The sequence below is a fragment of the Sapajus apella genome, unplaced genomic scaffold (assembly GCF_009761245.1).
Source record: "Sapajus apella isolate SASKATOON/1434 unplaced genomic scaffold, GSC_monkey_1.0 scaffold3, whole genome shotgun sequence".
In the NCBI taxonomy this organism is placed as follows: Eukaryota; Metazoa; Chordata; class Mammalia; order Primates; family Cebidae; genus Sapajus; species Sapajus apella.
In genome coordinates, this window is record NW_022436943.1 from 61,105,113 (window position 1) to 61,118,749 (window position 13,637).

Consider the following 13,637-nt stretch of genomic DNA (forward strand, 5'->3'; position numbering starts at 1 on the left):
CTAGGGGGCCTGGCCACATGAAGGACCCATTCCTCCACCAACATCACACAGTGGTCATGCATACTGGTCACAAACACAGACTTTATGATAGGACTGCCCAGGTTCAAACCCTGGCTCTACAACACCTGGCTGGTGTGACTTTAGATAAATACCTTCTTTAAGTCACTGTATCCTCACATGTAAAACAAAAGTAGTAAAACACCTCACCATGCTGTTGCAATAATTCAATAAGATATTCCAGACAAAGAAATCAGCACAGCGCCTGCCATACAGCACATACTTTATAGGTATAAGATGTAGTTAGTGCTAAGATCCTGTGATTGTTCTTATAACTCATCCTGAACTCCTTTCACTCCCTAGTAGAAGCTTTTCTTCTCCCAACTACCCTGGACTATCGATAACTCCAAGCCCATTTCATGCCCAAATCTCAGGGTCAGCTTCCATTCATCATTCCTCTCTACAAGATACCTGCCATCTCCTATGCTCAACCTGAACCCAGTCGTAAGGGCTGCCCTTGGCAGCCATGCAGCTCACCCTTTCAACTCACACAGTTTCAGTTCACACAGTTACAACCTCCGCCATGAAGCTCACAAACATGCCATGCACTACAGCAACAACTGTCCGTATGCCCTTGGTCTCCTGGGCCCCATTTTCTATGTTATTACCAGGCTGACTTTTCTAAATGCCAGGTCTCCTCCTTCTGTCCTGAAGGAGACTCCTACCTTTAGAAAAGGCAAAACATGACCTCCGGCAGAGTCTCCGTGGCTCTCCATGCTGTGTCCTCAACCTTCCTTCCTAGCTTTGTGTCCCTGCAACTTCCTAGTCCATCAGCAACAATGCTTTCTTCCCCAGATCTGCCTTCTGCTTTCCTGCTTTACATGTCCCTTGCTGTTGTCTGCCTCAGGAGCTCTTAACTGCCTACTGTGGAAATCTTGCCCATTTCTACTTATCAAAACTCAGCCCCCTCTCCACTTCCAGCCAAAAATCCAAACCCACCTCTGTCTGAATCACTAGGTCTGGCATGGGCTTATGAATCTGCATTTTGTACAAGCACTGCCAGGGAACTGTGATGCTTTTCCTTTTTAAGCCTATGAAAATGCAATCTTACTCATAAAATGTTTAACTTGTAATCTTTTCCTCTTCTTCCTCAGAATGGTAAGCATTTCACTGTTAATAATTGTATCTTCTTCTTTGCCTGCTGGGAGCTTAGCACTCAATGTGTGGGTCACCATTAGCCAATATTCAGAGGATGTTTGTTCATTTTGCTCTGCTACATTTGCCCTAGCCTCTATTTTCCTGTAGGTGTTTTTCTTCTACCTCATTCCATTGCTAGCTTTTCTTTTTTACTATTCCATGCATTTTGTAAGCCTTCCTAAATCATCTGTGGGATTACACAGAGTATATAAATAAAATACATATACTACCTCCAGACTGACTCTTTGCAACCGTTATTACAATATCTCCTCGTCCACCTTAACTTGTGATTAGTTCTGTCCAAGGTCATCTCTTGCACTTATCTGTGACCTCATTGCACAATTGAATCTTCTTTGTGTCTGAATTTCTGATAGCATGTGGAATCATGTGTTTGATGAACAGGGATTTCATAAATGTCTGTTATTCACAGTGATGTCTATGAGCATCCATGAACATAATTTCTGGCCACTGGCTATAAGCAGTGTTTTGGTTATCATAAGCAGACTGATACTAACTGAAAAAGAGTTAATACATCCATTCCAACTATACAGTGTTTACAGACATATCCAATTAACTTTTGTTATCCCTGATATGTATATAACAATCAGCTGTGACATTGTTTGCTGCCATATGGATTACCCCCAACACAATAATAAATTATTAGCTTACAGAGATAAGAAATTTGATAGGAAGAAGAAAACAGCATGTAATGTGAAACAGACTCCCTGTTCAACTTGAGAACTAAGGCTGGCTACAATCTCACATGAGCTAAGGTTGGGGGTTGGGAAGGTCAAACTTGAAGGCTTTAAGTTGTCAGGGACAAGAACAATTCTCTGACGGAATTAAGATGGAGCAATGGCCAGGATACCTGAATAATGCCCAAACCCAGCCTCCATCATTGGTTTGCCATAAGCACTCCACCAGCATAGCTCTTTGAGATCAACAGCCCAAAGGGCAGTGGCCCATGGGAAAAAAAATGGAGCCCCGTTTTATTGTTGGAATTTGGGGAAGTGGATCTTGAGCTTACAGTCTGTTTAACTGAGGGTTTTTTTTTATTTTGTTTTTTAACCACTCTAGGAAACCTAAGGGTACTGTTCCTAAACTAAAGACATCAACTTGAGTCCAGGAAGGAAATAGAGGATTCACGCAAAATGAGGACTTCAAGTACAGTTCATCAAAGGGATGATTTACAAAGTGTGTGGAAGATTTAGAAAAACCAACTAACAATGGCTCAATTCTTCGAGGTCAGTAACTACAGGACTTCCTTACCACCCCAGGCCTGAAGAGTCAAGCAGAGGCAGTGGTTATCAGAATTGAGAGAAAGCTACAGGGAGTGTGTCTCCTGACTGAAGCTGGGGCCTTTGGAAGAACGAAAGAGCAAGTGGTATAGTGGTAAAAGTTTAACAACTGGCTCTCTGGAGAAAAATTAAAAAAGAAGAAAACACTGATTGTAGCATTGGCAGTTTCTCTGGTCCAAATGTTTTCGTCACAATTGACTTCAAGCTCTGAATGTGAAGTCACTAAATAGGGAGTTGGAAATAGGTCTATACCTGTGGCTGTCAAAAGCTGGTATGAGCAGACTGCAGCACACTGCTGGACACAGCCAAGCCTACGAACCCAGTGGAGGAGGAGTCTGGGGAATGAATGCTCTGGGCCTATCATTCTCATAGTCACCTGCAGAAGCTCTCATCACTGAACTCAATGGAAACCAAAAGATAAATACATGACTGAGTAGTTGTGGGAGTTCAGTCAGGGTGGTGGCAAAAATATTTAAAGAAAAATGTTAGAGAAAATTACCGAATATAGTTACAAACCCTCTTGGAAGGCCTGGGGGGTTTACATAAGCTCCAGTAAATCTGGCTGAAGGCAGCCAGAGTCTCTTTGAAGGAGCCAGAGAGATTAGGGCACAAATACAAAGGAATGTGGGGAGTTTATCTAACTAACTTGTTTACTCATATACTTCTAAAATTAACCTTTGATCATTCTGGATGGTTTTCTTGGGGGAGGTTGACCAGGGATTTTACTAATGGTGTTTGCTTTAGGGCTCAGAACCTATCCTTTAATCTTTGACCTCTACTGGTGTTGACCCAGAGTTTTTGTCATTTAATGTGTGCTGAATAAGGCCAGGGAGGTCAGCATGTCAGGGCCAGTGGCTACTATCTCTTTACAGCGCTCTCCAAAGAGTCTGTATGTGGGCTGGACACTCAGTCGAACTGGCAAAGATAACATCTGTGCATCGGTGCACTTCATTCTTCCGTTGCTGAGTCAGGGTCTACAGGACAGAGCCCTGCAGGTGGTGGCCGTGACAAGCAGTTCTTGCAGCCAGTCTCCTGGGGCACATCCCAGGAGGGACAGCAGAGAGGGGAAATGGGCGAGTATTCAAAAGCTGGCCAGCATGGCTAATAGGAGTTTGGTTTGTTCTTTTAAATTTTCATTACAGATCAAATATTTGCAGTCACTGTGATGGCACAAGGGAGACAGGGTTAGGGTAACTGAAGGCTCCAGTGAGTGGGATGTGTGTTCCTTGAGGTATTATTGAAGCAGGCAACTGTGGTCTGGGCATGATATGGAGAGCCAAGGGCCATCAAACAGGGCACACTGTGGATGCTCATCTCTGTTTGGAAAGAATAGTTTGCAGAGGCACTCAAAATAAGGGATTGCAAATTAAATTCATTCATTCAACAACTAAGTCATCCACTCCATGTCAGGTATCCACAATGTAGTCCTATGGCCACTGAGGCACTCAGGATGCAAAAAGAGATCCAGTCCTATGGAGCTTGCTGACTGGGAGAGGGATGACAAAATTCTAAAATAAAAATTGTGCCACTGCACCCTTCTAATAAAATCAGTGGATTTCTATTGTCCGAGAATAAGCCCTAAATTCCCTGTCATGGCCCACAATGCTGGGCCTTCCCTCTCCATCTTCATCTCCTGCTCCTTTTCCCTCCCTCTCTGTGCAAGTCACCTCAGCCTTAGTGCTTTTCCTGAAACACCTCAACGTCATTTCCACCTCAGACTCTTTGTCCTTACTGTGCTCTCTTCCAGAGCCGACATCTCCCTGAGCTGGTGGCGTGCCTGAATCTTCCTTGGCATGTAGGTCTCAGTTCTACACTGACTTCTCTGGAAGGCCACTCCTGTCTGTCACTTGTCCTCCAGGGAATAACCTTTTTGGGTGAAGTCTGTGTTGAAGGTTGTGCTGAACTCTTCATATTCTCATTATCTGAGTATCTGTCATGAGGTAACAGCCTGTCTTACACAGTAGGACCATCACGAAGTCTCTTCCACTTTGGGTATAACTGCAGCTTCATAGACCTCCAGTGAGGGTACAACTCCTACCCTTATCTCCCTCATGAGTGTGTCTCAGAGACTAGGGAGCTGAGCATGTGACAGTGAGAAGGCTTGGTAATAGAATATGCATGGTTGATTTATCAAATTACATTGTGATATATTGATCTAATATTAGAATATAAGCCCAAAATGCCAGGGGTATTTTCATGTTCACTATTTTACCTCCAGCACGTACTCAGTGCTTAGTGAGTGCTCAATAAAGTTTTGAGGGAATGGATGGGTAATGAATAAAAAATGAGAGGCAGCTTTTCAATTTTAGCCACACAGGGGAATCTGGTCACTACCTAGACAATAAAAGATGTGGACAAAAAGACAAGAAGCCTGAGAGGAGTACAGTAACTGGTGTCCAATAGGAGTTGTCATGTACACCACATGGGGACTGCAAGTAGGGGGGCTCTAATTAGATCTTCGTAAAATAGAAATACTCTTTCATATAATTCTCAGTATATTCTAGCAGGAAAAAATCAGCTGGAATGTGGCAGCAGGTACAAGAAGTGAGGGTGGGGGAGGCAGATCAAAAATGTGAGCTTCAATTTTTTTTTTGAAACGTATTAATCTAATGGATAGAAAATTTTCAATCAAGTTTCCAACTAATAGAGCGAATCCCCCAAGTCCTCTGGGATTGCAATGACACTGTTCCCCTTTCATTAGATGTCCTTCCTTTGTCTCTGGTGAATTCAGCATGTGCATCTGAAGCCAGCTTTTTCGTGTAAGTGTTGATGAACACCAGCTCTGTCATCTCCACAGAGAAAATTTTTCACATCACCTACCAAGGTGTTTGCTTATTTATCTGTTTTCCTGCTAAATTATCAACCCTTTCAAGGTAGAGTTCCTGCTGCCTTCTCCAGTTCTGTTCCTTATCCAAGGGACCCACAAAGAGCCCTGCAAAAAATAGTTACTCAAAATCACCTGCTGACTGGCTCACTGACAGAGGACCTGAACAGATGCACAACTGGGCAAATGAGGAGGGAAGAAGAGATCCAGTAAGTGAGTCGATGGAGACTGTTTGCACTTGAGACTACATGGAACAAGCAAATATGTGAATAAAAAAAATAAGTAAAACAACGAATACATAAATAAGTGCATGAGTGCACTAAAAGCACTCATCTCTGTCAGATTTCAGAGTAAATCCGTACCAGCTTCTTTCACAATTTACCTAGCAGTGAGAGAGAACAGCCATGAGAGGGAACAGCCAATTGTGGCTGGTGGCAGATTCATGACTTACCCTTTCACCATCTAAGAGCAAATGAGCTCGGAAGACCACAGCATCGTTTATGGGCACCTCTTCATTCCGGTATAAGATCTGAAAGACCCGGCTGTACACAGTGCTGTCATGGACACAGGCTGAATGCAGGCTGCTGCTCTCTGCAAAACAAGAATCAGCAGGAACCCATGAACTCCAATACTGTCCTGTACCTGCAGTCCTGTTGAGTGTTCTTTCCTGCTCCAGGAAACTAATGGCCCCAAGTTGCCTTCCAGTTTCCAAAGCTCAAAATCGTAGTTAACGAGACCTCATCATATGAATATTTTGTTCATTGAGTTGGGCTGGTATCTCAGAAAAACCTCCAACCCTTACAAGCTATAAGATCTTGGCTAAGTCACTCATGCTGTGGGAAGTGCTCCTGGGCTACTATACAGTGCCTGCTCAACTTCTCACCTGTTCACCTGTTCACCTGTCCTCTCCTCTGTGAAGCATTCTATCATCCCCCTCTCCTAGAAACAATGAGGAGAAGAATGGGCAGTAAAAGACAGAAGCCACCCTTCCTTCTGCAAGGATTTCCTAGTGCCCATAGAATCTCTCTCGTCTCAAAGGTGCTGCCTGCATATAATGCGTGTTATGAAGAACACTCTGAGTTTTAGAAAAATGTGCTAATCCCAATCATGCTGTATATCAAGTTTTAAAGGAATTTATCTCTGTATCCTCGAATGCATTCTAGTTGTACTATAATCCCTAAACAGTACTTCAAAGTTAAGTTATATTTCAAGAAGACGTATCTATTCAATGAGGTTAAGGGATCTTACTGCATCTACTGTCCAGGGTTATTGTGGGGGAAAAAATGGGCAAACTCCTCAAAATTACTTAACCCATAATCTACACAGTTGGAAATATAACTAAAAATAAAAATAAGTAAAAATACACACACACACACACACACAAACATACATATATATATGTATATTCTAAAATAAATAACACTGTCCAGGGTTATTGTGGGGAAACAAATGGGTGAACCCCTCCAAATCACTTAACATATAAAATACACGGGTGCAGATACATGTAAATGTATACATATATATACACACACACACACATATACACACATACATACATGTGTATATATATTCTAAAGTAAATAACACTAATATTTTTATAAGGCAACAATTATTAATTACCTATTTATAATAGGGAACAACTATATCGCATTTTACAAGTTCTAAAGTGCTTTTCAATTGTATTACTTTCCTTAATTATCACAACAAACCCATAAGGTAAATTTTTCACCAGATGAAGAGACAAAAGGCCAAAGCAGAGGCAGGTCCCTAAATATGTCCTTGTTATGAATGCCTATGTCTCTCCAAGATGCATATGTCCAAATCGAATGACCAATGTGATATTTGGTGGTAGAGCTTTTGGGAGGTAAGTACATCATAAGGGTAGAGTTCTCATATATGGGATTAATGTCCTTATAAAATGACGCCAGAGATCCGGTCCCCTCACCGTTCCCACCATGCAAGGATACAAGAGAGAAGTCACCAATCTGCAAACCTGGAAAAGGGGCCTCACCAGAACCTGATCATGCTGGCATCCTGATTTTTTTTTGAGACAGAGTTTCACTCTTGTTACCCAGGCTGGAGTGCAATGGCGTGATCTCAGCTCACTGCAACCTCCACCTCCTGGGTTCAAGCAATTCTCCTGCCTCAGCCTCCCGAGTAGCTAGGACTACAGGTGTGTGCCACCATGCCCAGTTATTTTTTGTATTTTGTGTAGAGACAGGGTTTCACCATGTTGACCAGGATGGACTCGATCTCTCAACCTCGTGATCCACCCGCCTCGGCCTCCCAAAGTGCTGGGATTATAGGCGTGAGCCACTGCACCTGGCCAGCATCCTGATCTTAAACTTCTAGTCTCTAGAACTGTGAAAAATACATTTCTGTGGTCAATAAGCCACCCAGTTTATGGCATTTTGTTACAGCAGACTGAGCTAGAGCATTGCTGTATAATGAAGCATTGTGTAGATTCATCCTCACATCTACCTCTTTAATAAGAGAGAAAATGAAGTCTCCAGTGAATGAATAAAATGCATCTATTTTCTAGCAAAGGGTGGGGACTCTATAAGACAGTACTAGAAGAATTAACTAGTTTGCCTGAAATGGGAGCCAAGAAAATAAGAGAGGAAAAAAAGCCAAAATAGCCAACCCAGAAAGAAAAATACTAAGTACCTTGTACACTGTCTGTGGATGAATCAAATAGTTCTTTGGAAACAGGAAGACAGAATCATAGTCACCTCCCAATGCACATTAACATCTAAACAAACACCTACCTTGTAGCTTCAGAGCAAGGAATAGAAAAATATGTAAAATGCCAGGTTGTTCCCAAGGCTACTCAGATGTGCCTGCTCTAATTTGCACTTTGTCATGAAGGCAATCAAATTACTGGCCTAATGCAGTTCTATTTGGACCTGCTGTATTCAAATTGATTCGGCTATTAAATAAAAATGATTCACGTGTGCAGACGCCTCTCTGTTTTTATTTGCTACACTGGCTCTTTCTCTATCACTGCCAAGGCCCAGCTGATCTATAAGCCAGAATGACAATGTGGCAGCGGATAGATGGGGTGAATGCCCTGAAGGTCACAGCAGCACCGAGCAGTCTGCTACCAGGAGGGACAGCCAGCAAAACAGTTCAATCACTTGCCGTCTTGGGCAAGTGACATCACCCCTTGTAACAGCAGCTTCCCATGTGAGAAATGGACACAGCCACACTGACCTTCTGGGATCGCTGTGGACACAAAGAGGACAAAATAGATGAAGCTCCTGAGACCAGGCACGCACTGGGCGTACAATATACAGTATGATGACTTTTTAATTGTCTTCACAGAGGAAGTTCTAAGTACTTTCTGTTGAATAAATTGTCACTGGCCACATTTTTATGGGAGATTAAGTGCCTCTGAATTTGAGCAGATTGGCAAACTAGACCACAGGGCTTAATGGGTATTTACTGAAAGTCACCAAATCCTGAGATGCCCCATTAAGCCTGGGTTAAGGCATTTTTCATACCTTAGGAGAATTTCTGGGTCAACTGCTCACCATTATTAAATAGGGTATCACATGGAACAGGTGTGGGTTTTTTTTTTTTTTAACAAGGGAAGGCTCACCAACCCCAAGATGTTTCCCTGGGATTGTGGAGATCACTGGGACAACATTTGCCTGCTTTGTTCCCATTGAGATTCTCCCTTCTTCAATAACAGTCCACATATGGATACCCGACCCAACCCACTATCCTCACTCCTCCTTCCTGGTGAATTCAGCACCTAGAGATAACAAAAGTACATGCTCTCTCCACCCTTAAAGACGAACTTACACTTTGCGATGGAAGCCTCTCCTAGCTATGGGGTAGATAGCCACTTTTCATTTTAGTGTATTTTTATGTATTTTGAGGCAACAAGATTTCTACTCAAGTGGTCCAATGAGAAGGTGTAGACTGGAGTCTCCCTACGTATTGTCTTCCTCTTTTATGTGTGTCAGCCTTGGTCCCATGCATAAAAAGAGTTGAAACTTTAAGGGGAAAAAAGAGATGGAAAGAAAATGGGTGGAAGAAGGAAAGGGAATGTGAAGGAAAAAGAGGAGGGGAACAGAGAAAAGAGTACAGCAGGGGAGGGAAGAAGAGCTCTTCAAGTTTCAGCTGCACAAAGAATACATTTCAAACAGCTCAACACAGAATTTCAGGCCAGAAGGCAAGAGAAAAAAACAAAACTTTAAGGTTCTGTAGTTTCTTCTTCTCCCCTCACAAAATAAATGATATTAATACTTCATATATCTATGCACCTCTAAATGTTTGTACCTTAAATGAGAGCTTCCGGCAGCCCTAGAGGGATCTGTGAGCACGTAGTACAAAATACAGGTGTGATTCTTCTGACATGCATTCTGTGCTCAATGCCCAATGCCCAAACCAATAGCATTAGAGACATTTACTTGTGGACTAAACTTCAATCCCCTTCCAAGAACATGGCCATGGCTCTGCCTGCACACAGGAGATCCCCAAAGAATCAATATTGTGCCTCAATTCTGTAAGACCCCACCTTCAGTTCCCCAGGCCTGACGTCAGCTGGCTGAAGTCTAGACTGTCTGAATTTCTTTAAACTCAGGACATACTCATACTCTTCCAATATGTTAGAGCCAAGAGAAGTAGAAAAGTCCTATTAGACTATGGATTCCTCAAAGTCACAATGTTGGTTTTCATATGACTTAGAAAATGCTCCTTTAGTGAGGGGTATCAGTTCTAGACTTGTCCCTACTTTCCAGCTGCGTGGCCTTGGGCAGGACTATGGAATCCGAGCTCAAATGAGGCAAGAATCATGCCTTACTTAATTTCCATAATAAATGTAAGGCTTAGGTAAAATGGTGAATAAAGAAGTGTGTTTTTAACTTAAAAATTATCAAAACCCAAAGAGATTTTCTCATAGATTGAAGATGACAATGATTAAGATCCTTTAAGTGGGGTAAATTTTCTGACCCTTTCTAGGAACAGGAAGGACAGAAAGTCATTCTGAAGCCAAGCTTTATTTTTGCCAACAATTGTAAGGAATAGGCAGAAGAGAAACCCACTTTGAAAGGTATTCACTGTTTTTCCAGAGAGAATGAGCAGAATAATTTCCTGTAGTCATGTGCACACTGCCTAGCTCATACGGTCACTGAGCCTTCAATACCAGGGTAGGGAGGTCCAATACATGACCTCTTGAGACTCCCCCAAGTTTGCTAGTTTCCTGAAGACCCCATCACTGGAGGGCAGGTGGAACAATATGGATAAGAAACCATGGGAGACAGGCAACCATGGTCTTGATGGCTTTTCTTGAGGTTGAAAATCAGGGCTACTGTTGGACTGGGACAGACCCTTCCCAACCAGGGTGGTACTAGTGTCAATCACACAAGCACAACCTGTTCCCATAAACGAAGCTATCTTGAGAAAAGCTGGGGCCCAGGATGACGACTCTGGGTGTTCAGAAATGCTCAGGGCTTCATGGGTAGAAGGTTGGTTTGGCTACATTGTGAGCTGTAAAGATGAGAACCCACCGAACCTGAGACAAAGACCGTGCTGTCAAGAGCAATGGCTGAATGTGAAAATGTTATATCTTAGCTCACTATGTGCTGCAATAACACAATAGCACAGATGATGTCATTCATAATGCACAAAAATTGCTTGGCTCACAGTTCTGGAAACTGGGAAGTCCAATATCAAGGCGCTTACATCTGGCAAAGGCCTTCTTTCTGCATCATCCCATTGCAAAAGGCAGAAGGGCCAAGATACAAAAGTGAGCTGAACTTGCCCTTTTATAAAGGCAGTAATTCTACCCAGTAGTGTAAAGCCCACATGGCCCAATACCTCTTACAGTTCTCACCTCAAAACTGTTACAATGGCAATTAAATTTTCAACACAAGTTTCGGAGGGGACAAACATTTAAATCATAGCAGTTTCTAACGAGTGATAACCTGGGAGCTCAGGGTGGAGGCCCTAGTGGCCTGTGCATGTAACTGGACCAGCAAAGAGTTCACCATTGAAGACCCAAGCTTCCTCTGAATTCTAAAGACCCATGCTTCAGCAGAGACGCTGCGTGCCAATGAATGCCCCAGCAGCTAGGGACTGATGAGATTCATTTCTATCCTAAACTAGCATTCAGAAAAGGACCACACTTCATTGTGTCAGCCCAGCACTTTTTGGATGATGTGAGATGGGAAAAGTAAGTGGCGTTTCTGCTAACAGGGCGTTGAGATATACAAGCACTTTCTTGAAATACCTGAAGAGATGCAATTCTGCTTGTACATTCCATTTTTGAAGCACGTCAAATTGGTGACACATCAATAAAGAGCTGCATTTTCGTTGTCATTTTGACTTCTGTCTCAAAGAATAGAAAACATTTTTCTTGTTTTCCATTTAAAGTAACCTGCTGTACATGGAGTACTGAATAGTTGGCTTTCATGCACAGGGACATACGTTTATGCCTCACCTATAATTCTAGATTAATATGTTCCGATGTTTTTGCTATAAAATGTGTTTATTCATTCAATGAATATTCACTAATCACCTGCTATGCACTAGGTCTGGGGCAAAACTTTGGGATTCAGCATTGAACCCTCACAGGGTTCCTTCTGGGACATCTATGTTTTATGCTTCTGTCTGTGGAATAGGGAATGAATATTCCCATTGCTGTCCGACTCCACAGACATCTCCTTGTGTAAATGAATATTTCATCTTTCCACACACGTTGCATTAGTCAGAACATCTTATATAGGCTAATTTAAAATTCTGATTGAGGTAGCAAATTATGTAAAACAAACTGTAAAACAAAATTATGTAAAACAAATTGATCATAGATGCTATTTATTAATTATATGATTGGAAAAGTCATATTTCTATAAAACATAATAAATATAAAATGGTTTTGTTAATTGCAAATTGCTCAATTAAAGCTAGCCTGAGGTTTACTGGTCTAAATTCGAGATATTTTGTGTTCCTTAAATCACTGAGTATGGCCTTGGGGTATATGAGTTTTCATCATATTTATGAGGAAACATGATCAAAGAGATTGTTACATCCTCCGTGTCAAATATGGTAGATGGTACAATGGTGACTCCAAATGCTTTTTTTTTAAAATTTCACTCCTTAATTTGTTTATTCATTCACTCATTATTTAACTCAACAACCATACAAGCAATATGTCAGACATAATTCTGTCACTGGTAGAGATAAAACAATGACAAAGAATATTCTTCGATATTTAGTACAATATTTCCCAACCTTTTCTTTTCCTTACTTCAAATGCACTATCCATCAATTTCTGTTTAATAGAAAAATAATTTAATTCTGAGAATGACAGAGCAAAAGGCTTTGCATATCACTTACACTCAAATATTTAGCAAATCAATCCAGCAATCAATTTATTAATGAATGCAGAAATGGAGGGATATGACTTTTGGAAGTTACCCAATGTTTGCGATAGTTCTAGTTTGTGATAGTTCTGATATCCAGCATTCCTGACTCCTAGGCTACTCTGCAAGAAAACCCAACTTACAAAACACATACCATGCTCTGGCAGAAAGTCCTATTTATAGGAGGGCAACCAAACTGAAGAGGCCAGTAAAAAGCACCATTTAACCCACAGATAATGAGAAAGGCTGTTACTGCAATTTAACAGGAAGCACTCTCTCATCAACACTGAGTGAGCTTAATTACTTAATTATAAACCATTATGGCCTACTATTAGAATAAGCCGAGTAAGGCCAGCATTTGATAACACTTTATTATCTAATAACGTGCATTGCTCTATAGTCTCAAAAGTAAAAGGCCAGAGTGTTGCCTCTGGTACACTCTAGTTGCCCAACACAGAAACCCACTGGATTTCCTTCCATTGGTCCTAACCGCTGAGTGGTCTCAGGTATTGCAGTTTGGATTTCAATAACAGAGTCCAGTGTATGGCCCTGTACCTCATGCTTGTGTAAGCACATAGATTTGGGTTAAAAGACATGGATTTGCTCTCAGGTCTGCCATGTATACACTGAATACCTGTGAACAAAGAACTTGCACAGTCTAAGCCTCGGTTTCCTCATCTGTGAACTGGGGATGGAAAAGCAGCACCTGTCTCAGGGTTGCGAGGGTTTTACGAAATAACCTATGAAAGTAACTGGTACAAGATGCAACATATAATAGGGGCTCAGACAAATGCAGTGAATAAAAATGCTGCTGGATCAACAGGAGTGTGGAGCTATATGGCTATTACAAATTGCCCAGCACTGAATTTTACCAGCTACTAGGTAGACATCTCAGTGGGGGCGAGGAGCAGAAAGAGCTCTTTCTTTTCTTTTCTTTTTTTTTTTTTTTTT

The 13,637-nt window shown here is 41.8% G+C and overlaps 1 protein-coding gene across 3 annotated transcripts in view; it reads right to left on the reverse strand.

Moving 5' to 3' along the window:
* FAM135B (family with sequence similarity 135 member B) overlaps positions 1–13,637 on the reverse strand; it is a 350,423-nt gene that overhangs the window by 125,529 nt on the left and 211,257 nt on the right. For all 3 annotated transcript variants that reach the window (XM_032254400.1, XM_032254381.1, XM_032254390.1), the window contains one exon: positions 5,768–5,907. In XM_032254400.1, the coding sequence (XP_032110291.1) occupies positions 5,768–5,907 (140 nt within the window). The remainder of the gene's footprint in view (positions 1–5,767; positions 5,908–13,637) is intronic.